Raw genomic sequence first — 27,405 nt, 5'->3', positions numbered from 1 at the left:
ACGTCGATCAAAAATGATACGAAACTTAAAAATACATTTAGTAGTAAATGTATAAACGTTTTTTTCGCGCGCATCGAAAGAGTTCGTTTGACGAGCTTTAAAAATACTTTCTATAAATTCAGATTTAACTCCACTTGAGCTTGAACATTCTTATTTAAACAATCTACCATCATATAGCAGTAAATTACATAATTGAATTATCGTGGGTTTGAGCAAAACCGAAAAAACGGCCTAATCCTGTCCTGAGCGTTTGATCACCGTGAATGAAAGAGAAACGATGCGCGCGCCTTCATAGCTCTGATTGATGCGCGCCGCCGCGGCCGCACAAAAACCACAGCCGTTCATTCACCAAATCTCACAAACTCTGCCGGTTAATTATTAGCCGTTATCTCGCACTTAGTACCGGAGCGTGGAGTTTGGAGTCTGCCCTTGAATCCAGATAAACAGAATGAGTGAGTGAGAGAGCTGAGGGATCAGGTAGTCTCCATCTCTCTGACCCGCAGACCCCAAACATGATGCCGGTTGCCGGACTTCTGCTGTGCGTCACCGCCGTTCTCTGCACCTCAGCTCTTGGTGAGTCAATTTAAGGAAGTCTGAAGATTCGAAAATATCCCTTTAAGTTTACTTCAGACTATTTATGCTTTCTGCTTGCTTAAATCTCTGTTCTAATATTGTTTTCAAACTGAGGTTTAATGTGTTGTTATTGTTACATTAGTTTAAGGGTGAGAAAGAGAAAGAAAGGTTACACAGGATATTATTTTCTTCTGGAGAGCATTTAGTAATCATGAAGTTAGTCACACCTTTCATGCTGCTTGCCTAAATCTCTGTTCTAATTTATGTATGTATATATTTTTATAAAAAACTCATCATTAATTTGTTGTTGTTGTTGTTACATTAGTTAAAGGGTGAGTACTTATACAGGACATTATTTTTTGGAGAGCATTTAATAATCATGAGGTTAGTCACACCTTTCATTCATTCAGTGCCCAGATTTATCATGTGTGCTCATCATTTAATCATTATCTGTATGATTGTTGAAATCTTTTCTTTTTTTGTATGTATCTTGTTGTTATAATTAATGCCAAATATTTCAAATAGAACGTAGATTTAAAAGCATTTATTTGTTTTAGGAGGTAAAATCAGGGCATAATCTCTGTATCAGAAGTTGTGATGCAATCAGAAAGTGACACGTCAGTGTTTTTAGGACAGGAGTGAACTGTGCTGTCAACGATCTCATTTTAAAGAGATCATTTTATGACCATTTTATAACCTTAAAACCACATATTTAGACAACATACAGTCCATTAAATATCCATTTGTATCATTACACGTTTAATACAGATTTATTGTGTTTTTGCTCCATAGATCACAAGTTGTTCTTGCAAATTTGACTAATCTAAAAATCCCTAAAACAAAACATTGCCTCAGCAATGCTAAAACCACATATTTAGAAATATATAAACTGTACAGGGGATTAAATCACCAGTTGTATTTTTCCTCGTATACCATTTTATTTAGTATATTTTGTTTTTAAATTCACCAACTGCATTGATTTACACAAGCTTTACTTTAAATATGTCTTTTAGACTGAAAGTTAAGACAAAAAGTAAAACAATAAAATATTAAAGCATATTATGGCACCTTTTAAAACTGATTTATTCAGTGTTTTTGCCCCTAAACTCACAAATTGCATTGATTACATCACTCTATTTAAAACATTAATACATTAAATGTTGCATTAATATCACAATGTGTTTATTGGCCAACATTATAGACTCATTTATTTAGTGTTTGGCCCCTAAACTTACAATTAAATTTGAATGAAACAAACATATAAGTTATATAAACTATTGAAGCACTAAATTGCTGTGTGTTTTGTGACCATTTTAAACAGGTTTATTCAGTGTTTTGTTCATTAACTTCCATATGACCTTGAGTCCCACAAATGTTACTTCAAACACATCACAGACTCTACTGTCTGAATCTTTTTAAGACTCAAGGTTAAGTTTCATCATAAGAAGCTACAAAAATATGATCTATGTATATATGATGATTACAGATAACTGAGGATTAATAGCTCATAGTACACCGTTATCTGAGACCCACCTACAATTACAGATAGGACAACATTCTTTCCCTTCTGTTTTAACTTCTGTGAAAGGCTGTGGACTTACTCTGAATTGCTTTGCTCGCTCTCTTGATCAAATTATACGAGTTTGAATGCAAAACCCTGTGGATTAAAACAGAGAGAGGATTGAATTTAGGGTTAAAGTCTGTGCTGTGATATGTTTCCTGTCTGTCTTCTCTCACATTCCTCTCTTGCTGTAGTCCAGCTGTGTCTTACATGCCACTGACCTGAGATCAGAAGATCCAGAAAGTGTCACAGCATGACATTTGTGTGTTTTCTCAGGTGCTGGACCTCGGCTGGATAACGGCAAACTCTACAGATACAGCTACAGCACTGAGGTTGGGCTGAACCGGCCGACGGGATCCCCTGGAGGCAATGTTGGATTCAGGATTAGCAGTGATGTGGACATCAACCTGGCCTGGAGGAACCCTGAGATCCAGGACGAGCAGCTGCTGCAAGTACAGGTAAAGGGACAAGAGGGATAACAAAAAAGGCCACTTTACACACTTCAAGATGCCTTAAGTAAATTTTGCCAAACAATGTTGGCATTTGAAAGCACCAAAACAAACACACATCCAACAAGACCTTGCCTCTTATTTACAGTTTAAGTCAGAACTGTTAGCCCTCCTGTTAGTATTTTTCGTTTTTCAAATATTTCCCAAATAATGTTTAACAGAGCAAGGAAATGTTCACAGTATGTCTGATAATATTTATTCTTCTGGAAAAAGTCTTATTTGTTTTATTTTGGCTACAATAAAAGTAGTTTTTAATTTTTTAAACACCATTTTAAGGTCAAAATTATTAGCCCCTTTTAAGGAATTTTTTTTTCGATAGCCTACAGAAGAAACAATCGTTATACAATAACTTGCCTAATTTCCCTAAGCTGCCTAGTTAACCTAATTAACCTAGTTAAGCTTTGAAATGACACTTAAAGCTGTATAGAAGTGTCTTAAAAAATATCTAGACAAATATTATTTTTGTCGTCATGACAAAGATTAAATAAATCAGTTATAAGAAATGAGTTATTAAAACTATTATGTTTAGAAATGTGTTGAAGAAATCTTCTCTCCGTTAAAACAGAAATTGGTGAAACAAATATTCGGGGTCAAAAAATTTAGGAGGGCTAGTTCTGACTTCAACTATCCAGCCTGATCTCACTGGTAACTGTTTTATGTTTTGTCAGTTTAGTAATTAATTTGTACAAATTTGAACAAGTTCAGTCTAAATTAGTAATAGATTGTGCTAAATTGAACAAATGAGATTGTACCAATTGATACAAATTAACCAATAGATCAAAAAGTTACGAACTGCCATAAAATTGTATTGGTATATCTCTGCTAGAGTAACAAGACACGCCCCTTATTACTGATTAGTCTCTGCTGATCACCCCCTGGTCTTCACTTTCATCCGCATCAACCGTCCCTCCCCTTCCGAGAAAGGTTGTCAGAGGTGCCTCTGCTCTGCTGTGTCTTGGTCTGAGACTATGGTCAATAGTGTTTTTCAGATATTGCTTAGTGCAATGTTTAAGACACTTTAAAGTCAAAAAGTAAATTTTTCTATATATATATATATATTTACTATTTTCAAAGTATATTTTAAGTCACTTGTGCTGTAAAATTTTGTAGCTAAATAAATCTGAAATAAAAAGAAAATACATAATTACTAAATAATGAGTTTGGATATCTAAGCTTTTCACTCATAGTACATGTGCTGCTGTGACAACAAAAGAGATTTGATTTGATATTTTGTTAGATTTTTTAATCTATATTTTGTAACATTTCAAAGCACATGTAAAGTACTTGATTTAAATTGTAGTGTGTTTTTCATCCTGATATTCACCTCAATTGTTTTAGGTTCAATCCACTTGAATTTGTAAAAACTAGTAAGTTAACTTAATTCCCACCATCATAACTCTTGTCCCAGCACAAATCGATGTGTGGAATCCCGCATTTTTTAAAGTGTAGTGTGCAAATAACTATGATTGACATGCTATAATTTTGTGTTTTTGTCATTTGTATTAGTTTGTCATCAGGTTCAACTCTTTAGTTTTTTTATTTAGTTATTTTAATACTTTTTTAAAAATACTATATTTCAAGTAACAAAAAATGTTTTTTTTTTTAAATAGTTTTAGTTTTAGTAAACAAAATATCCCTGGTGTAAATCACATCCCCCTGTCCTGTTCTCAGATTTCAAATATTCAAGTTGAAAGTGCTGGAAAGCACTCCCGCAAAAACAACATCTTCCATGGCAGCTCAGCAGAAAGCCTTCTGGGTAAAGTCAGGCTTGAGGCACTTCAGAGGCCCTTCTTGGTGCTGTGGAAGATGGGCAAGGTAAGAAACACTGTTTTTTTTATCAGTTAAGTTTGTAACTTTTAAATGTTTTCCATGGTGATTTGACTTTTGTGTTCTTTTGCTTGCTTATTTAGATCAGAAGCCTCTATGCCCAAAAAGCGGAGCCTGCTACTGTCAAAAACCTGAAGAGGGGTGTGGCCAGTATGCTAATGATGCAGCTTAAGTCCGGAAAGATGTCAGAGGTAAAGACCAGCAATTGAAATTCTCCTCTAAAGTGTGATTTTGTACTGTACGCTAAATACTTCTTTTGTAATCTATAGGCTGATGCTTCAGGGAAATGTCTGGTTGAGTACAAAGTTAACAAACATCAGGTGATCCGCACAAAACACTTGGAAACTTGCAAATCTCAAGAGACGGGATTCACTACTCACAGTCCAGTAAGACCAAAACAAATGTTCTCATCTCACCTCACCCAGCAGGCACAGGACGTCAATATGATGTCAGATTGATGTTGTTCCCCAACATTGTGCGAGCGTTGTATTTTGTTTGGAAATGAATATCGGGTTGACATCAGACAGATGTCAGTGTCCAGCATCCAACCTAAAAATCCACCAAATATTGACGTCTAATGATGTTACAGCTTGACGTTGTGTGGACGTTACAACTATGATGTCTATCAGACGCTGGATTTTGGTTGCCATGCCTGACGAAAAACATCAGTATTTGACATCAGTATGACGCTGGTTTAAGATGTTGGCTCGACTTTGGATTTTGGTCACTTTTCAACAACCTAAAATCCACCTATATCAAAATCATTTGATGTCGTTATTGAAGATCAAAATAATGTTGTCATTAGACGCTGGCTAGACATTGAATTTTGGTCACCAGACATCCCAACCTAAATCTAACCTAATATTAACGTCTTATGACGTTGTGTGCCTGCTGGGCATTTACATGCCAGTCTGCAGTTTTTATTCACATTTCCTCTCCTTTGCTCCAGGTTCTGGGCATCAGCGGGAAGTGTGCTGCTGAAACGGTCATAACTCTGGAGAATGGTATCATTAAGTCTGCCGATGCAAAAGAAACACACGTTTTGTCCATCAATGCTCGTCATAAAGCTGCAACTAAAGTCTTATCCAGGTATCCAAAAAATAATAAAACTAATAATCAAGACAGATTAACAGAATGAGTAAATGAATGAACCAAACTAAAGCACCTTCTCATTTCCCTCAGGCAGTCACTGACCCTCAAAGCGATTGAGGCCGGACCTGCAGAAGTGGCGGGAAAAGACGTTGCAGGAGTAGTGAAGGCTCTGGATGACAAATTCCTGTCTGTTGGAGTCATAGTGGAGAAAACTAAACCAAAATGCAAGGGATGCCCCAATGTAAGCTACTGTGGTTGCATAAATAAATCTGCTAATTGTTGCAATATTCCTAATGTGTTGCTTTGTTGTGGTGTGCATTAGCTGATGGAAACCTGGAAGGCAGTGAGGTCTCAGCTGGAGCCGAACTCACTCTCTAAAGCAGAAGCACCGCGCAGCTTCCTGACGCTCGTACACAGCCTGCGCAAATCCAGCAAGTCTGAGATTCTGACTGTACTGCAAAACTGCAGCAAGACGGCACTGTAAGACCAAACTAATCACCGCGTCTCCCTCTTTTTTTTATTTATACACTGTGATTAGTGATTTACAGTCATGCTACTCTTTTAATAGCTAGTGACAAAATTAGTCGACTACATCAACCATATTTAACTTTAAACACATGATTTACTATAATGACGTGTTTGCAGACCTCAGCTGGTGGATGCAGTAACATCAGCCCAGACTCCATCTTCTCTCTCAGCAATTCTGGAGTTCTTGGACTTCAGTAAGAAAGACGGCTTGATTCTGCAGGAGCGCTTTCTGTATGCATGTGGCTTTGCCTCCCATCCTACAGAGTCCATGCTTCAATCCCTGCTGGTAAGATCACTGCATTACTGCACTTACATCTGAATTTAGAGTCTCTATAACAAGTCTGTGAGCCTTAAAAACAGTGTTGGGTTAAATAAGGAATATATATTACAATTTTAAGACCATCTTACTGTTTAAAATAGAAGCAAATTACTTCATTACTTTCCTTTAAAAGTAACTGAGTAACATATTTAGCTACTTTAAAAAAAGGCTTTCATATTGAAATATATTATTTTCTCCACAACAATGCTTAAGAAGACACATTATAGCAGTAATGTGTTAGTTTAACATACAACCTACACTAAGCAAAATGTTTGCAATGTTGTAAATAAAACAAATATTACTGAGGGAATATGTTGTTGTTGTTTTAAATGTGCCCATGTTAATATTTGTACTTTCATACTATTCATCGCAATTTCTTTTTTAATTCACAAGCAGTATTTCAGTAAAAAGTATTGTATCCAAGTAAATATTACATAAATCAATTCACTTTTAAACATTTTTCTTGAATTATTCTTTGACTTATTTCCTTTATTACTACAACATCTTTGCTCAATTGTAGGAAGTGTCTCAAGGAAAGATCGGCAGCACAGAGATTAAGGAGTCAGTTGTGATCATCATGGGAGCTTTGCTCAGGAAACTCTGTCTGAAAGGAGCTTGTGATCTACCAGTGAGTCTCTTCACACATCTGATTATTATTATTCATTCATTCATTCATTCATTCATTTTCTTTTCGGCTTCCCTTTATTATTATTCTTATTTATTAACATTAATATTATTTTTAATTTCTATTGGTGTAATTGCAGTTTTTGCATTTCTCAAACTCATTCAAGTATGATTCATATATATAAAATCAGAACTACAAAACAGATTCACACATTTACAATATTATCATATATATTATCCTATCCTATTATATTAACCAATCATTTATTTAAAAAATCTCAATTTTATATGCTTTCTGTTGCAATTCTAGGAAAAAATATCCCAGAGTTGCTAAAAAAACATTAATATTATGTAATGTGATTAGAAATAGCGATAGCTTTCAATACCATTCAGTTTTTTTGGAAAAAATATAAAAAAGCTCTTAATACAGTTATTAAAAATTAAAGCAAAGGTCAAATAAAAGCTCTTTCGTATTTTAAAAGATAAAAATGATCATTTAACTACAAAAAAGATCAAATTTACTGTCATAATTCTCTACTACATACACTTATTTATTTATGAACTTTTACCCATCCTCCATTCTTGCGGTCTTCAGTTTTGGAACTGAACTTTGGAGGTTGATGATGACGTTACACGAGAACACAAGATCGCAGAAGAACACATATTGAGAAACAGCCCATGTCATCATTTACCCATCCTCCACTTGAGTGTTGAGTTACTTTCTTTTGAAGCACAAAACAATACAATCTAAAGTATGCTGGGAAAAAAAAAAACATCCACTGACCTCCATAGCATTTTTTCTGTTCTAACTATAGAAGTTGACGACTGCTTTTTCACAACATTCTTCAGAATCTCTTGTTTTCTTTCTGAAGAAATTAAATTCATTGAGATTTAGAACCAGTTGAGTGTGAGTAACCGCTGAGTTCATTTGTTGGGTAGCTATCCCTTTAAGTGAATTCATTCACCTATAGCACATGTTTTTGGATTGTGGGTGAAACCGGAGCACCCGAAGGAAACCCACATCAACACGAGAAGAACAAGCAAACTCTACACAGAAATGCCATCTGGCCTAGTCGGAACTTAAATCAGTCACCTTCTTGCTGAGGCAACATCGCTAACCGTTGAGCCACCATGCCGCCACAATTCAATTAAACTCAAATCAAATTTATTTGTGTAGCACTTTTCACAATAGTTACTGTTTCAAAGCAGCTTTACAAAATGTGCACATTATTGCATTACAATCAAAATCAGTAAAGGTATTGTTTACCATAACTTTCATTAATTCAAGCTGATTGAGTGTGTTTCTGATGGGATTTTCTTTGCACAGGCTGTGCTGAAGGTGAAAGAGCTGCTGTTAGCAGGGCCTGACAGCACTCAGGAGGAGTCTGAGGTTCAGATGTACCTGTTAGCACTGAAAAACGCTCTTCTGCCAGAAGGCATTCCTGTTTTAGCCAAATATGCCGAATCTGAGGTCGGAGCATACAGCACAATCGCCATCACAGCGCTCCAGAGATACGACCCTGCGCTCATCACAGCAGAGGTACATCACAAATCCAACATCAGCTCATCTAAAATGATTCTTCGAAACAATTAACACTCTCCGTCCACAGGTGAAAAAAGCCTTGAACCGCATCTACCATCAAAACCAGCGCATCTACGAGAAGAACGTGCGTGCGGCTGCAGCCGATGTGATTATGAGCAGTAATCCGTCTTACATGGAGGTGAAGAACCTGCTGCTCTCCATCGGACACCTGCCACATGAGATGAACAAATACATGCTGTCAAAAATCCAGGACGTCCTGCGCTTCCAGATGCCAGCTTAGTGAGTCACGATCTCTGTAGTCTGAATCAACCAAAAGTTTGTTCTTTGCGGTTATCGATTGTAATGTGGCACTTTTATATTAAACTCACACAGTATGTCTGGTTTGCAGTAAATTGGTACGGCAAGTTATGAAGGACATGATTTCCCATAATTATGACAGATTCTCGAAGACCGGATCGTCCTCTGCTTATTCAGGCTTCATGGCAGGTAAGTGAGCTCAATAAATTTGCAAACATTTTGGTCACATATGGACCTGAAATTGAATCTATGGCCACGTTTACACTGTCAGGTCTTGACGCCCAATTCCGATTTGTTGCCTATATCTGATTTTTTATTTTTTTTTGCCTGTCCGTTTACACGTTCCTTTAATTGCGACCAGGCCCGGATTGGCTAATTGGGAGGACCGGCAGAATTCCCAGAGGGCCGGTTTGTTTTTTGGCCGCGGGGGCCAGTGTCCCTAGCTGCTTGCACTCTCATAGGTCGCACTTTTTAAATTATTTATTTATTTGACCATAGCCTCACTCTTTTTATTCAATATTTTGCCGCAGCTCCGCTCTTTTTATTTATTTTCTAGCAACCCCCCTGAGCAAAATGCAGCCTGAAGGTTAATGATGACGTAAATATTCAACCTCAAACAGGCCACATTACTGAATATAAGAATTCGAATAATTAATATGAATGAATATTACACCTGCTCAATGAAAACAGGATAATTCACTACATTAATAAATCTGACATAACTTAATCAAAAATCTAAAAAGGGGAGAAAAAGATTAAACCATCAATATAAAGTAATACTGTGGTTAAAAGAGTCTTGAGGATAATTCCAAACACACCTGCATAACAGCGCCATTGTGGTCCAGTGATCAGCACTTTGCGTTACAATGCCGCTGACCCGAGTTTGAGCCCCTCCTGAGTATTTATTTATTTTTTTTCATTTTTAGTGTTAAGACATATAATTATGTTTGGGTTACTTATGTACGGGTACATATTTAATTTTTTGTGTGACCACTGTTACAAAGGACTGGATATCTATAAATAATTTAGCACAGAATATATATTCAGATATTGCAGGAAAGGACATTGTGATGTTTTAAAGAACAGAGTCGGAGATTTAGCTACCCTTTAATGTTCTCATATATAACAAACATTTGAAGTGCTAAAGCAGCTGTGTCCTTGAAAAAGACGTGATAGTGTCATTAGAAACTGAATTTGAAATGACCTTATTTTATTATAGTCAATCATGAACTGATTGGCCGGTCTAGGTCTTGAAACTCCAGGGCTGAAAAGGAGTCCCCCTCCGGCCCTGATTGTGACCCAAATCCGATTAATGTGTTCACACTTGCCATACAATTTACAGCATCGCGCATGCATAAAGGTGGGTTCTAGCAAGAAATTGTCTTGCTTTTAGCTCTGCAAAATATAAACTTTAAAATTATTTTGAGGCGGAGGAGGGAAAAGGCCATCATTACAGCTTGCGCCGATGGTTTATATATGGTGTCCTCCACCATTCAGAGGAATTTGTGTGTACGAGAGAGATCTCAGGTCTAGTGGGAGCAAATTGGGGCGGCCTTTAATGAGGAGCAGTGGGTCCAACATTTTAGGATGAGCACACACACACTCTTCCTTCTACGTCATTAAAGCGTGGAGAAGTACCAAATTGTCACAAGTTTAATGAGATACAAAACGGAATTCCTCAATAAATCCAATCTGCCTGTTTACATGATGGTCACATTGTCACATATCAGATTTATTTCCACATATAAAGCAGGCCTGAAACCGATCTCCGAATATCCGAATGCATGCAGGTTTTTTTCGACACGGTCGAAGAACAGATCCAAAATGTGTCACAAATGAGCAAAGAATTAGAATTGGGTCACATTTAACTGGCAGTGTAAGTGGGGCCTATGTGACCTCAAAATATCTTTGGGAGCATTTGTAAAAGCCTATATAGGTAGTTGACAAAAAGCAACTGTTTTGTCAAACACTATTTTTGAAGAAAATAAATAAAGAGTTATATTTATGTTTGAAGTCTGATGTTTGAGAAAATATATGGGGTTTATAACTTTACCAATATTTGTTTATTTACTTTTTTCTGATCTAGCAAAAACTAAGAAAAGCAACTCTTAATAATAGATATGGGCCATTCTTTAACTACGGGCACTTTTAGTCTTTGAAGTTGAGTCAAAAAACTTAACGTAACGTTAAAATGAACGTAACATTGCCTCGTAAGTTTAAACAATTTGTCTAGTTTTAAGATCTGTAAGAGGACAAACTTAGATAAGAAGAGAAACATTTTTTCCATCGTGAACTGAAAAATGTCAACTCCACCACATCTCAATAGACAGCTTTTATTTTAAAATGAAATAAATGATGGCGTCAAACATCGTCTAAGATCATTTTTGTATCTAGTTTAACCAATCTTTCCACAATATATATAATGATTATACATTTGTCATTAAAATAAATTTGTTGTATGCTGAATTGTAAACCTGTCACACTCTAAAATGTAATATTCATTTGGTTAGGAGCTTATTAGAAAATAATTAAAATGAATTTGTATATTAAATAGAGCATCAACACATACATTGTTAATACACTTTTAATGTGTAATGAGAACTTTAAATATTTATATATTTTATATATATATATATATATATATATATATATATATATATATTTTTTTTTTTTTTTTTTTTTTTTTTAATAATAATTTTTAATGTGTGTGGTGACAGATTTCTTATATGTATTATACAACAGAAACCGTGGATGTCACCTGCACCTACAATTTGGACATCCTGTACTCTGGCTCAGGAGTATTGAGGAGAAGCAACATGAACATTTACGGTCAGAGCAACAACGCGCTCCTTCATGGCCTGCAGGTACTGTCAATATTACCACCACCCAGTGTCCTCCAGCATATCCCATAAACATACCTGACTGACATTCACCTGTGCTGTTTTCCAGGTGACGATTGAAGCGCAGGGTCTGGAGTCTCTGATCGCAGCCACGCCGGATGAAGGAGAAGAAGAGCTGGAGTCTTTTGCAGGAATGTCCGCTCTGCTGTTCGATGTGCAGCTCCGTCCTGTCACCTTCTTCAAGGGCTACAGTGATCTGATGTCCAAGATGTTCTCCATGTCCGGAGATCCCATCAATGTGGTGAAGGGCCTTATCCTGTTGACAGACCACTCACAGGTTTGACTCATCTTGATGTGTTCTGATAAAAGCAGCGGGTGTTTTTAGAGCATTAATAATCATAGGCTGACAGCATGGGGGCAGTGTGAGACAATGATGGGCTAGATTAAGGGGCCAGTGTTGCATTCTCAATGCTTTTATATCTTATATTACATTATTAAAGGATTTCTGAATGATTTTATGTGACACTGAAGCCTGGAGGAATTAAAAATGTAGCTTTTCTGTCAAAATAAATAAATCTAAAAAATATATACACATTAACTTTGCACCAGTATAATTTTGCACACATTTTTTCTGTATTGATCAAATGAATAATGCATATTCCATTCAGTATTAGCAAACTTTCAGCAGTTTTTTGAGCAAAAAACTAAAAATTATTCTTTAAAATAAAGAGCTTCAGCACATGACTAAATGAGCTCATTGCAAAAAATTTTTGGGGCAATATTTTACTCTTAAATGAAATTTGCGATCGCATAGATTGCTTTTTAAAATAATAAGGCAACTGGAAACATGACCGCACCTGCTTATTTAGAAAAATTAATAACTTTATAATGAGATTTCTCTAATTTCAATTGTTTTTTTATATGATTTTATTTGAATTAACAATGCAGTTTTTCCACAGCCTTATTTGCTTATATTTACCACAGTTGCCAATCATTTTACTGTCAGTATACATTTATTATTTATTATTATTATTATTATTATTATTATTATTATTATTATTATTATATAGTAAAAATTACCATTTATGTACGACTTTGTGTTTTGAAAATCCTCAGTTTCTCTGGTTTTATTCGATTTAACAAGTGTGGTTTTGAGTAAATGGTAATATTTGTTTTATTCTGTGACTGTATAAAATGGCAGCTATTCAGAATAAAAAACATTTTATCTGTTTTGATTTTTAAAATCAGGATTATTCCACCAAATATTGACTTCTTAACTCTCCTGAAGTTAAAACATTTGAATTGTGTTGTCTAACAACAAATATAATCTTTTCATCCACAAATGCTCTTTAAAAATAAAACAATCAATTTGGAAGAAATGTCATCAGTAGTTCACAGAATTATACAAAATCTATAAATACATGTAAAAAAAAAAAAATATGTTTAAGTCAGAATTATTAGCCCTCCTTTGACATTTTTTTTTCATTTTTAAATATTTCCCAAATGTTGATTAACAAAGCAAGGAAATTTTTACAGTGTGTCTGATACTATTTTTTATTATGGAGAAAGTCTGATTTGTTTTATTTTAACTAGATTAAAAGCCGTTTTTTATTTTTTAATAACTTTTTTTTTTCAAAATTATTAGCCCCTTTAAGCTATACTTTGTTTTTGATAGTCTACAGAACAAACCATCGTTATACAATAACTTGCCTAATTACCCTAATCTGCCTAGTTAACTTAATTAACCTAGTTAAGCCTTTAAATGTCACTTTAAGCTGTATAGAAGTGTCTTGAAAAATATCTAGTCAAATATTATTTACTGTCATCATGGCAAAGATAATATAAATCAGTTATTAGAAATGAGTTATTAAAACTATTATGCTTAAAAATGTGTTGAAAAAATATTCTCTGTTAAACAGAAATTGGGGGGGGGGATAAACAGGGGGGCTAATTCAGACTTCTACTGTACGTATGTATGTATGTATGTATGTGTGTATGCATGTATGTGTGTATGTATGTATAAAATCCAGGGAAACTTGTAATTTTTTTCCTTAGCATTATATAATACAATTTGAGATTAATGTAAATCTTTCAAAAATCATAACATTTACACCAAGTAAAATTTTATACATTTTTGATGTACAGTTGAAGTCAGAATTAATAGCTCCCCTGTATGTTTTTTCTCCAATTTCTGTTTTACGAAGAGAAGTTTTTTTTTCAACATTTCTAAACATAATAGTCTGACAGTACATAATATTTGACTCTAGTAATAATTGCCACTAGTATTCAGCTTAAAGAGACATTTAAAGGCTTTACTCAGCTAATTCAGTTAATTAGGCAGGTTAGGGCAATTAGGCATTGTTGTTGTATAACAATGCTCCATAGACTATCAAAAATATATATATAGCTTAAAGACACTAATAATTCTGACCCTAAAATGGTTTTTAAAAAATTAATAACTCCATTTATTCTAACCGAAATAAAACAAATCAGACTTTCTCCAGAAGAAAAAATATTATCAGACATACTGTGAAAATGTCCTTGCTCTGTTCAACATCATTCTGGAAATATTCAAAACAGAAAAAAAAGAAAATGGGGGGCTAATAATTCTGACTTCAACTGTATATATAAAAATCACTTGCTAAGATTAATATTTTCTTACTTTTCTTTCTTGCACTGAAGGTGATTCCTCTACAGTCTGGTCTAAGAGCAAGCGCTGAGTTCCAAGCCGGTCTGTCCATTGATATCTCTGGAGGAATGGAGTTCAGCTTGTGGTACAGAGAGTCTAAAACAAGTGTCAACAACAGGTAGGATCCTCTTTTGAAATGACATTATTGAAGACAGATTTTACCCTATTTTATACTATTTGTTTGATATAAAACATAATACAAGTCTCATGAATGTGTCTGTAAAGTTTAAGCTTAAAATACCCCACAGATAATACATTATTATTTACAACCCAACACCGGTGCTTACCAATATAAACAACACTCTTTTACAGACAACTCACTTTTAAGTAGAACTCACAACTATGCAGATCTTGATGTTGAAATGCCTCAAAAAGAGACTGAAAGTCGGCATTCACAGCTAATTAAATAGGGATGATGTTTTGCATTTAGATAAAGCAGCTCTGTGCTGAAAACTGAAACAAATCCCACATGGGTAACTTAATGTCACTTCACTCAACATTACTTTGAATGCAATGTTGGATTTGATCAAATCAACTACTTGCTAACCGCGGCCAGATGTTTTTTTTTCTACACTAGGTCTTCCAAATAATAGTAAATACGATTCCAGTCCATCTTATTATAACATCATTAATCCTTCAGAGAGATTTGATGCTAATCCATATCTTTAGCCACAGCTGCACCTGCTTGATTGCTGTTGGTTTGTGGATGCTAGCGATGGCAACTTGGCTAAAAAGAGACAGGCGGGAAATGAGGGCAAATGGAAAGATGCTGTGCTAGGAGTAAAAGATCAGGGGTTGAGGGTAAAATTAGGTTGTGATATTGATTGTGGGAAACCAAATCCACTCAGGGAGAGATCTTAACAAAATACCTCACCAATCTGAAGACAACCGTTGTCTTTTTACCTTACTTTTAGTGCTGTTCTTTGTTTCATGATGGGTATTTCTGGGTGGCATCTGGTTTTCTGCATCTGCCAGCTCTCAGGACAGGCAGGGGCAGGTGTATGGATCAGGACGGCGCTCTTTACCTTTTCTGAAAATGCACACAGAGGCGAGTAGACAAACAAAGACTCACTGACAGACAGACCACCGAATACGTAAACACTTGTTCGTGCGGGTACACAGGAGCGGGGGGAAACTGAAAGATCCTTCCGCACATGTAGTCAGACACAAGCGGGTTATGTTTAGAAACGAAATAAACCACAGCTCTCTCGGGCGCACAAGATTAGCATGCCTCCACTCAGCCCACTCATCACGGGCGGCCATGTTGGACGGATCATTTAAGGTGGAGGTTGAAAGCATGGAGCCAGACAGTCTGATGTGATATGTGAGCCCAATCACCAAAACTGACTCAGCAGAGACTATGAGGAACAGACTAAGAGCGATAAATCACCATCCCAAATGTGCAGCTGGACAAAACGTGTAAAGATCTGACATAAAATAGCTTAAAAGATGAACCAAATCAAAACTATGAAAAAAAGAAAACTTGGGTCAGGCAGAGTTTACTTTTATATTTGCTGTTTTTTATTTAGTAATTTTGTTAGCATGAAATATCAGTGATAAATACTGTACATCGAAGCACTTACTAATGTTAGTTAATATTTATTATATTACATTATTTAATGTTAGTTAATTGTTTATAATATTTATTTATTATTTTATAACACTTAATCATATTATTTATTCATTAATTCATTTATTTTATTTTCGGCTTAGTGCCTTTATTAATCTGGGGTCGCCACAGTGGAATGAACCGATTATCCAGCATATGTTTAATGCAGCAGATGCTTTCAAGCTGCAATGCATCACTGGGAAACATCCATACACACTCATACACTACGACCAATTTAGCTTACTCAATTCACCTATACCATGTCTTTTTACTGTGGGGGAAACCGGAGCACTCGGAGGAAACCAACGCGTACACGGGAAGAACATGCAAACTCCACACAGAAATGCCGAGTGGCCCAGCTGAGGCTAAACCAGCGACCTTCTTTAGTGTGAGGCGATTGTGCTACTCACCATGCCACCGTGCTGCCTATATTATATTATTAAAATGTTCAATTCTGTTCATATATACATATACACACAATACAATTTGCTATTCAGTGTTATTTTATTTATTTATTTTGTATTTTTAAATAATATTAATTTTATTTTTATAATTTTTTTTTTTTTTTATCTGGTTTATGCTTTGGTCATTTTTTTATTTTCTATTCAGCCTAAAATTTTTATTTTGTCATTGCAATTTTAAAACTATTTTTTAGGTGTTTAGTTAGCACCAAACAACATTCTTAATTTTATTTTTTAAGTTATGTTTTGCATCTAATACTTTATTTTGTTTGTTTATTTTGTCTACAGATTGTAATACAATACAACAATGTAATACAATAACTTATTGTAATGTTTAAAAATAGAATATCTACTGCAGAATCAAATACATACACAGTTTAATTCCGAATTATTAGCCCCCCTTTAATTTCAGCTAGAATAAAAGCAGTTATTAATTTTTTAAACACAATTTTAAGGACAAAATTATTAGCCCCTTTAAGCTAATTTATTTTCCAAACCATCGTTATACAATAACTTGCCTAATTACCCTAACCTGCCTAGTTAACCTAATTAACCTAGTTAAGCCTTTAAATGTCCCTTAAAGCTGTATAGAAGTGTCTTGAAAAATATCTAGTCAAATATTATTTACTATCATCATGACAAAGATAAAATAAATCAGTTATTAGAGATGAGTTATTAAAATTATTATGTTTAGAAATGTGTTGAAAAAATCTGCTCTCTGTTAAACAGAAATTGGGGGGAAAAATAAACAGGGGAACTGACAATTCTGAATTAAACTGTATATACAGTATAAAACTGTGTGTACCACAATTTAGAATTATTTAAAAATATTTATTGCTCAAAGTCCATGTGAAAACAAAATGTACAATGTTAATCCATCACCAACCCAATTTCCCCAAGTAGGATATATTCCTGGATTAACATATATGTTGATCCTGGAACAAAGGTCTAATCAGCCAATCATCCAGGTTCTAATCAGCCATTTGCCTCTGCATTTAGAGTGACAGTCCTTCTCTGTTGACATCAGTTTTACACTAAGTATCACTTCATATTCTTAACCACGCCCCTTTCACCTCTTTACTAAAAGAAAATGATATGCAAAAATAGCCCCGCCCCCAACTCATTGTTGTGCTCCAGCTGGTGCTTCAACATACTAAAATAAAAGTCTCAGCAACTTCTGTTGTTACATGGACTTTAATGCTTATTAATACTTCATCATATTCATCTTATTTAAATTATTTAATAAATGAATTGATTGACTAAAGAAAATCTGCAGAGATTCCGTACATTACTGTGCCGGTAAGTTTTAGAAGCTTTGACTACAGTTTTGGTCTGCTGGCTAACATTATCCATGTCATTGTGTTTTAGGGGAGCGCTGGTAATCATCGGGAATATGACAGTGGACACAGACTTTGTAAGCGCCGGAGTGGAAGTCGGTTTTGAAACCGAGGCCACGCTGGACTTCATCACCACCGTCCAGTTCTCAGAGTACCCCTTCCTCGTCTGCATGCAGATGGACAAAACCACTTTCCCCTTCAGGTATCTATCACACTTTAAACACAGAGAACCAAATTTTAGAGGAACGATCCACTTTTTTGGAAACAGTCTCATGTTAAACAATCAAACATTTTTAATTCATTCAGCCGATCTCTGTGTCTGGCAAGAACACTTTTAGCTTAGCTTAGCACAAGTAATGGAATCAGATTGGACCGTTAGCATCTAGCTCAAAAAATACAAAAATATTTCAGATCATTTTCCTATTGAAAGCTTGACTCTTCTGTATTTACGTTGTAAAATAGGACCAATGGAAATGTAAAAGTTTATATTTTCTAGGTCGATATGGCTTGATTATTTTGAAAAAATTAAGTATAGTCCCTAGCCATATCAACCTTGAAACTAGCAACTTTCTATTTCCATCAGTCTCTGTACATGACGTAGCTATACGCTTGTTAAAGCTGACGTCACGCAAAGCAGCTTCCGGATCCAAGTGCTCTATCAAACTGTATGGCGAGGGTCAATAAATGGTAATAATACTGTAAATGTTTACAAAGTGCTGTAATACTTTTGAAAATCACAATCGCAATATATATATATATACTGTATATATATAACCATGTCTGATATCAGATGGCCAGAAAGTGATCATTGTTTTTATATATTGTTAAAATATTAATGTCTGTAATGCTGCAAGTCCAGAGGTTGTTGTGTACACCATGACTTTATAAAAAAATATTGGAATTTTTGATCAGGATGCTAATTGTCTAATTTGATTTAATGATCTATGCTAAGCTAAGCTAAAAATACTTCCGGATACTGGATTCAGTTAAAACTTTAACTCTAGTGGATCTGTAACTAAGCCTATTTTCTACACAAAAAAGAGGAGTGTGATGAACAATTTAAATCAACAAAACTGACCTGTACTGAATTTGATGTTCTTCAGAGAGACGGTGTCCAAGCAGGAGAAGCTGCCAACGGGACAGATGTTCTCCAGAAAGAGGAGCAGAGATCAGGTGGTGCCAGGCTCAGAGTTTCCTCTACACCAGGAGAACTCCAACATGTGCAAGAAAGTCTTTGAGCCGGCCTGGTAAACTGGAACCAGCAAATGCAAAAGGCTTTCACACAGACATCTACTATGTGTGTGTGTGTGTTTATGGTGGCTGTAGGTGCGAAAACCTCAGACAAGGTTGTGCATACGCTGTATAAAATTTAACAGTTTCCATTGTGATTCACAAAAGGTTTCCATTTATTTATGGTTGTGAATTGCAATATGGGATGTTGATCTCTGCTCTGTCGACTTTTGATGTCATAAAATCAACTCTACAGTTTAACAAAGTGACTTTTAACGATATTTTAGCAGTCTGAAATAATATAATGCACAAGAAATAATAAATAATGAATAAAATAACAGAAAATGAACGTACTGGCAGATTATTACAAGGTTTTTGTAGCGTAAAACACAACATCAACCCAGACAATATATCACTTTAAACTATTAAAAATGTTAATAAAAGTCACTTTTTCCAATTTTTTGATGTTAAAAGTTGTTGGAAGAAAGATCAAGAAGCCATAATGCAATTCAAAAGCATAAATAAACAGGGAAAAAATCAAATCATGAATCACAAAATACAGAAAACTGCTCATTTACAGATGTTTTACAGCGTACTTAATAATAAAGGTTTAGAGTAACCAATATTTCATAGAATAACCCTTATTTTTTCAGTTAATTAACAGTTTCCATTGTGATTCACAAGTGTTTTCTGTCTATTTATGGTTGTGAATTGCAATATGGGATGTTGATCTCTACTCTGTCAACTTTTAATGTCATAAAATCAACTCTACAGTTTAACAAAGTGACTTTTAACGATATTTTAGTAGTCTGAAATAATATAATGCACAAGAAATACTAAATAATGAATAAAATAACAGAAAATGTGCCGGAAGTTTATTACAAGGTTTTTGTAGCGTAAAACACAGCATCGACCCAGACAATATATCACTTAAACTATTAAAAATGTTGATAAAAGTCACTTTTTCCAACTTTTCAATGTTAATAGTTGTTGAAAGAAAGATCAAGATCCCATAATGCAATTCAAAAGCACAAATAAACAAGAAAAAATGGTAACACTTTACAATAAGGTTCATAAGTTAATGCATTTACTAACATGAATTAATCATGAACAACACATGTACAGCATTTATTAATCATAATTGAACATTTACTAATGCGTCATTAACATCCAAACTCATGCTTGTTAAAATTAGTTAATGCACCGTGAGTTAACATGAACTCACAATGGACATCTCATTAACTATTGTTAACTAACATGAACAAATACTGTAGGAAATGTATTGTTCATTGTTTGTTCATTGTGTGTTAGTAAATGCATTCAGTAACATTAACTAATGAACCTTATTGTAAAGTGTGACCGAAAAAATGAAATCATGAATACCAAAATAAGGAAAACTGCTAATTTACGCATATTTTACAGCGTACCTAATAATAAAGGTTTAGAAAAAACAATATTTCATAGAATAACCTTAGAAAACCCTTATTGTTTTTCTTAGTATCATTTTTCCAGTATAAAGAATCTTTTTTAGCATTTAAAAGGTTCCATTATTGAACTTTTCTTTTTAAGAGTGTACTATAAGAGTCTTAACAATAGGCCCATTTTCTCCATTAAAGAATGATTAGCATTGATGAGAGGAATGTATGAAAAGCTTGTCAGGATAACCAACGGCACTCTCGCTATCGGAAAGAATTATAGTCATAGATATTCCACTTTAGTTTTCCTAAGTTATAACGTCATAGCATTATATCAGGACTGTGTATTTGAGGTGCTACTGTGTTATTTATTTAATCAGAGGGCTTTCTGACACACTTCTTCCCTCCACGGGCAGTTCGCGCTGTCTGGTTTCCATGATCACACCAGATGTTTACATTCTTGAGAATATTTATGGCAGTCTTGTACATGGGAAGATAATCGACCATGAATAAAGTTTTTGTGTTTTTTTTTTTTTTTGAATTTCTTTTTTGGTCATCTTTTTGGTGTAAATATAAAAATATAATTGGTGGGATTTACTGTCATGTCCCTTTGCTTGTTTGGTGTCTATCATTTGTACAGAATTTGTGTCTAAAATGTCCACTGAGGCTTCATTAAAGTGACAGTTCAGCCAAAAATGAAAGTTCTGTCATCATTTGCGCTCCCTCTTGTCGTTACAGACCTGTAAATCTTTCTTTATTCTGTGGAACATAAAAGAAGATCTATACGTTTAGAAAAATAATGGTAACTCGAATTAAATAGTTGACACAAGGACACAAAGGTGAATAGTAAATAATGACAGAATTTATTTATTTTTTGGTGGAATATCACTTTACATTGATAATAGATTAATTAAACAAGTAATTAGTAAGCTTTTTTTTTTTAAACACAGGTCTGAATTAATATCTGTTTTAGTTTTTTAAATAATTTACCAATCGGACAGATAAAAACTTTTTATTTATTCTATTTTGTTTAAATTTATTGCTGTAGGAAATGTGTAAGAACATAAACCGATAAATAAATGGAATTTAATTAAAATGGACTTTACCTGACAAAAGTCTTGTCATCGATCCCAGTTGTAAGAGCAACAGATAATAACTTGACTTCTAGTTGACCATTTGGAAAAGTGGCAGAAGGGAGATTTTTCCGATGAATCATCTGTTGAACTGCATCTCAATCATGATAAATATTGCTGACGACCTACTGGAACCCGCATGATTCTCACAGAAATTAGTCCAGTTTGGTAAAGGAAAAATCATGGTTTGGGGTTACATTCAGTATAAGGGGGTGCGGGAGATCTGCAGAGTGGATGGTAACATCAACAGCCTGAGGTATGAAGACATTTGTGCTGCTCATTACATTACAAACCACAGGAGAGGGCAAATTCTTCAGCAGGATAACACTCCTCCTCATACTTCAGCCTCCACATCAAAGTTTCTGAAAGCAAAGAAGGTCAAGATGCTCCAGAATTGGCCAGCCCAGTCACCAGAGATAAACATTATTGAGCATGTCTGGGGTAAGATGAAGGAGGAGGCATTGCAGATGAAGCCAAAGAATCCTGATGAACTTTGGGAGTCCTGCAAGAATGCTAATTAGGTGCTGTCAATCAGACAACGTTTCTAGGTTTGTTCTTGCAGTCAATTGTGAAAAATATTATTGCTAAAAGTGTCATGATAACCGCTGTGAGTTTAACTGCAGGCTCTGAGTGATGTGCGTGTACGCGAAGGGGAATCAGATTTGTCCGAGGAGTTAGATTTTGATACAACTTTCCTTCACCTCTTCTTGCAGATGTGCTGGTTTGCACTATGCACTGGTCTCTATTAACTGAATTAGAAGAAGCATTCAGTTGTGTTTTGTTAAAAAGGTTTCATATGAAATATACATTTGAAAACCGCCCAAATTTTGTCAAGCCGCCCATGACATTTTTTACCCACACAATCAAATTCAAAACCGTCCAACCTGGCAACACTGGTCAGGTGCAGGGGCTTCCGTTTTAATGGTAACAGGTTGGCAGGACACTGATAGCTGCCAGACTGAAAAGTCTGCTTATGTTCACCTCTACAGAACCAAATCAACCCAAGTTTTCACATATAAACCGGTTATGATCTCCAGAAGAGATGCATTATTGTTTTTCAGCGTGTTTTGGATAGTTTTTGGGCTGGAATTAGTCAGCTACATCTGGCAACACTGTTGATAACTGCTATGTAATCTACATAAGAAGGTCTGTCGATTTATAAATTAATTTTTATATAAATAATTAATATAATTAATATTATATAAATTAATATAAATTAATCATTTTTAATATTTTAGATTTTTTTATTTGTTAATCTAAAATTTAGCATATTGTTTATTTTTAGCATATTAATTTAGCATTTATTAATTTATTAATTTAGCAAATTTGGAGTTCACTACTGTTGGACTTGTTTGGCATTTGCTTGCATTTTAACTGGATGGCACACAGAAGTCAAATCGTTGCCAATTGTTTAGCTGTCAATATTATGGTAAGATGATTTTTTATGGTAGCAAAGCCTTTATAATTACTGATTTACAGTAATTTTTAAAGACCGCCTAAAATACAGCGATGTAAAATACTTAGTGGCATTTTTGGCCTTATAGGGCTAGTTTTATTGCAAAACCTGGCAACATCACTTTTTATCATCAACCTCAATATATTAAGTAAAAGAGAAAATTAGTATATTTTGCCAATAATTTTCTCCTCACTGTCTACGTCAATAAATAAAAACGACATCAGTCTGATTTAATTTGATCTTAGAATGAAAGGCAGCACAACGTGTACCACAGTATGAAGATTGTTATTTATATGTTCATTTTACAAAAGATTACTACAGATGAGGATTAATGTTGCAGGTCAAACGTTTAAAATAATAGCCGGAGTTCCGCTTGGTGGCGGCTGGCAACTGAAAACCAACAACTGCGCTCTGGTGGACATTCCTATCTCGCGGCGGGCAGCAGCTGAGCGCGCGTGTCTGTCACTGGCGCCGCTGCCATGGCGACGGCGTAAACAAGCGCACAAACTGTCAGCTCGAGCTAATGCCTCGGGCGGGTGAAGTTTCAGGAGCTCGCGGAAAACTTACCTAGCACGTTGGCAGCACGTCAAAAGACCCTCTGCCAGCTGTGTAAATCACACGGGCCCCACAACAACAACTTATATACATTTTAAACTTTTTAAAATTTTTAATAGCCTGCTAATTATAGGCATTTTTAGAAGCAAAGGCTTCAGGGAACGCTGATGTAAACGGTCACTTTTGACCATTTGTGGCCGACGCATCGACGTTTCCTCAGCTGCCAAATGTGGTAACTACAGTTGAAACCAAAAGTTTACATACACTGTATAAAAAGCATATAACCGTTTTTTAAAAAAGTCAACTGTGAAAAGTCAAAAATGTTTTTGTGACAAAATCTTTCCTTTCTTTAGGCAAGTTAAGATTATCCAATTTGTTTCTGTTATGCCTAATGGCAGAATAATGAGAGAGATATTTTTTGAGAAATTGTTATAACTTTTCTTGAAAGTCAAGTTTACATACAATAAGATTATTATGCCTCTGAAAAAGTTCAGATGATGGTGTCAAGGTTTTGGAGGTTTCTGATTGGCTAATTGACAACATTTGAGTTAATTGGATGCACAACTGTAGAATAGTATTTAAGGAAAACTTCAAACACACTGCTTCCTTGTGTGACAACATGGAAAATTCAACAAGCCAGAATCAACAAAAAAGCCAGATTACAATGTGCTAAATTACTCTGGGAAAAATAATATTTTTTGGAGACATGTCCTGTGGTCTGATGGAACTATTGAACTGTTTAGCCATAATGACCAGTGCTACATTTGGAGGACAACAGGGAAAGCTTACAAGCCTAGGAACACCATCCCAACTGTGAAGAACTGGTTCACTTCATAGCATAGATGGCATCATGAAGAAAGAACATTATGTAGAAATACAGAAGCAACATCTCAAGACATCAGCCAGGAAATTAAAACTTGGCCACAAATGGTTCTTCCAAACAGAGCATGACCTTAATCATACAGCCAAATTAGTTCAAATGTGCTTTAAGGACAACAGAGTGAATGTTTTTGAGTGGCCATCACAAAGCCCTGATCTCAATCCGATAGAAAATTTGTGAACATAGTCGAAAAAGCTTGTGTGAGCAAGACAGCCAGCAAATCTGACTCCTGTCAGGAGGAATGGGCCTAAATTCCTTCAAAACATTTGACCAAATTTATACAGTTTAAAAGCAAAGCTAAAATACCAAGGAAATAGATGTAAACTTTTGACTGTCTGGAATTTAATAAAGATTTCTCAAAAAAAAAAAAAAAAACTCATTATTCTGGCATTTAGCAAATGTAAATAATTTACGTAATCTTAAAAGACCAAAAATAGTAAACGTTTAGTATAATTTACCATCAGACTTTTTTTTTGTTATGTTCCTTTTTTTAGTGTAAACTTCTGATTTCAACTGGATATGCTATTACGATAACAAAACATATATTTTACAGTCTATGGTTAAACCCCATTTTGTTCACACATAGGGCGTTCAAATACATTCATTCGTTAATTTTTCCTCGATTTAGTCACTTATTTATCACGGATCACCACAACAGAATGAACCACCAACTATTCTGGCAGGTTTTACACATTGGATGCCCTTCCAGCCACAACCCAGCACTGGGAGGTTCAAATACACCGCAAAATTTTGCTGCGTTATTTTTTATTATTTTTTGTTTGTTTGTTTGTTTAATCAAATGAACTTTTCTAGTCATCTCAACTTGTATCAATCAAACTGACTAAAATATTACTTTGTATAACTTAAAAAAGTTAGTAAATTAAACCTGAAAAACTTATTAAAGTAAGTTACAACAACATAGAAATATTTGTTCTCCATTTGTCATGAATTTTTTTACAGTGGTGTTCCAAAAATAATTGGTTAGTCACCAACTATAATGATTATCATACTCTCCACTTCTTCCAAACCTAACTGTCCTCCTTCTGCTGAACACAAAAGAAGATATTTTGAAGAATGCTGTTAACAGTAGCCAAAGACTTCCATAGTATTGTTTTTTTCATTCTATGGAAGACAAGGGTTCCTACTAATCAGAATCTTCAGCAATCTAGTGAGCATGAGCATTTAAAGGGATAGTCAACCCAAAAATGATAATTCTGCTATCGTTTACTAATTGATTTCCAAAGTAGGCAAAAGACTAAGTAAACAAACACTACAGTACACTAACAAGCACTTGAGTCAATGTTACAGGAGTTCAGCATTGCTAGTTCAGCATTTGGGCCACATATAAAACAATGAAATCTATCCATTTAGCCTCTTCGGCGTGCAATTCTCAGCCTCTTACAACATTTAAAGGCTAGGTGATCTTTTTAACTGCCCTTACAAAAGGCAGCTGAGTAGGCCAATAGATTCCTCCGATGTTACTCGCGTACTATTAACATCACTGGAACGAGACCTGTAAGTGATTTTAATAGTGCAATGACGTGCATGTTCCACTGAAAGTGCTTTTAATATGGGCTGAAGAGGCTACACTTGATTTATTAAACTTATAAATCAATGATCTTGTTTTGTATCACATTAGTATTTCACATAATAGGCAGTTTCCACAGAAAATCTTTTTCGGTGTGCTCAGAATACCCAGAACTGTATTTTTATATGGTTAACAACCATGTATAAAATTTGTGTAATTAATTGTTATTTATTAACCATGCTGTAGTGTCCATATCCTTTGATTTAATAGCAGGCTATAATTTATTATATCAGTAGACGGATATTGTATGTTGAGTTATATTTTTCCTCATATTTAATTGACTTTAAAATGACAATTTGCTATACGTTTACTCTCTCTCAGGCTATCTGAAAGGTGACTTTTTTCTTCAGTATAACATCATCATTTTAACTGAAACTGTGGTCCTTGGTGATTTCAGAAATTAATACCAGCACTTTGACAGTCAAAAAAGCACATGCAGGCAACACAACATTAATACACGTGACTCCTTTCAATACATTGTCATCTTATGAACCAAAACGATCAGTCTGTGTAAGAGACTGAAAGTTACTAGATTATAACCACACAGCATCACTCAAGTGTAATTACCCTCGTGACATAAGATAGAAGTTAACGTTCCAGTAAAGGTTACCTACACTCACTGGCCACTTTATTAGGTACACCTGTCCAACTATATGCTCGTTAATGCAAGTTTTTACTCAGATTTCAGGGCTCAACAATAAGGACTGCCCGATGGCCCAGGGCCAGCATGCAAGACACTCAGGACAGTAGACATGTTCATTACTGGCCTGGTTGGGCAAGTGCTGCCTTGTCACTTAAGTTTAAATCGCTTGCTACTATTTCTCTGTGAAGTCGTAAACACCATATTGTTTTTCAATTCCTCTAATCTGGTTGGATGTTGTGAGTATGTTGTTTTTTTTCCGTAACCTGGTGACATCCAGTACAGCGAAGAGATGGAAACATCAAATGATGAGGCTAAAGGAAAATGTCTGTTTCTAATGTCTTGAAGCAGACATTTACAATATGACGGGAAAAAAACAAAATTTTGCACAGTTTTTCCTCATATTGGCAAGTCAATATGTTTGTTTTGCAATAAAAGGCATGCATATTTTCCATAATGCTCTTTTTGTTTGCTTAACACTTTGAATTTTACTCATGATACATTTATTTTTTTTATTCATAATACATATTTTTTATTTAATTTCTAGATTCACAGACGTTATTGATGACAAATTATTTAAAATATGTGGCTAAGAAATAAAGGCCAGCAGAAAAAATCCTTAGTGTTGAACCCTGGACTATCACATGACAGCAACAGGCATGGAGACATGCTCAAGACATTATACTGCAGTTCAGACTG

At 34.9% G+C, this 27,405-nt stretch overlaps 1 protein-coding gene across 2 annotated transcripts; it reads left to right on the top strand.

The window, feature by feature from the left end:
* Positions 1–332: 332 nt before the first annotated feature.
* mttp (microsomal triglyceride transfer protein) lies at positions 333–21,150 on the top strand. 2 transcript variants are annotated; one of them, NM_212970.3, is given in 18 exon segments: positions 333–573; positions 2,411–2,592; positions 4,315–4,458; positions 4,554–4,661; positions 4,740–4,856; positions 5,420–5,559; positions 5,653–5,803; positions 5,885–6,042; positions 6,208–6,376; positions 6,930–7,037; positions 8,361–8,573; positions 8,644–8,855; positions 8,965–9,062; positions 11,616–11,737; positions 11,823–12,050; positions 14,396–14,520; positions 17,841–18,011; positions 18,913–19,374. In NM_212970.3, coding segments are annotated over 18 exon segments (2,655 nt in total). In that variant the 5' UTR covers positions 333–512; the 3' UTR covers positions 19,061–19,374.
* The last annotated feature ends 6,255 nt before the right edge of the window (positions 21,151–27,405 follow it).

Source organism: Danio rerio, chromosome 1, assembly GCF_052040795.2.
Source record: "Danio rerio strain M-AB ecotype USA chromosome 1, GRCz13ab, whole genome shotgun sequence".
NCBI classification, from domain to species: domain Eukaryota; kingdom Metazoa; phylum Chordata; class Actinopteri; order Cypriniformes; family Danionidae; genus Danio; species Danio rerio.
The sequence above is the reverse complement of the archived record's forward strand: the minus strand, read 5'-3'. Positions and strand labels throughout refer to the sequence as shown.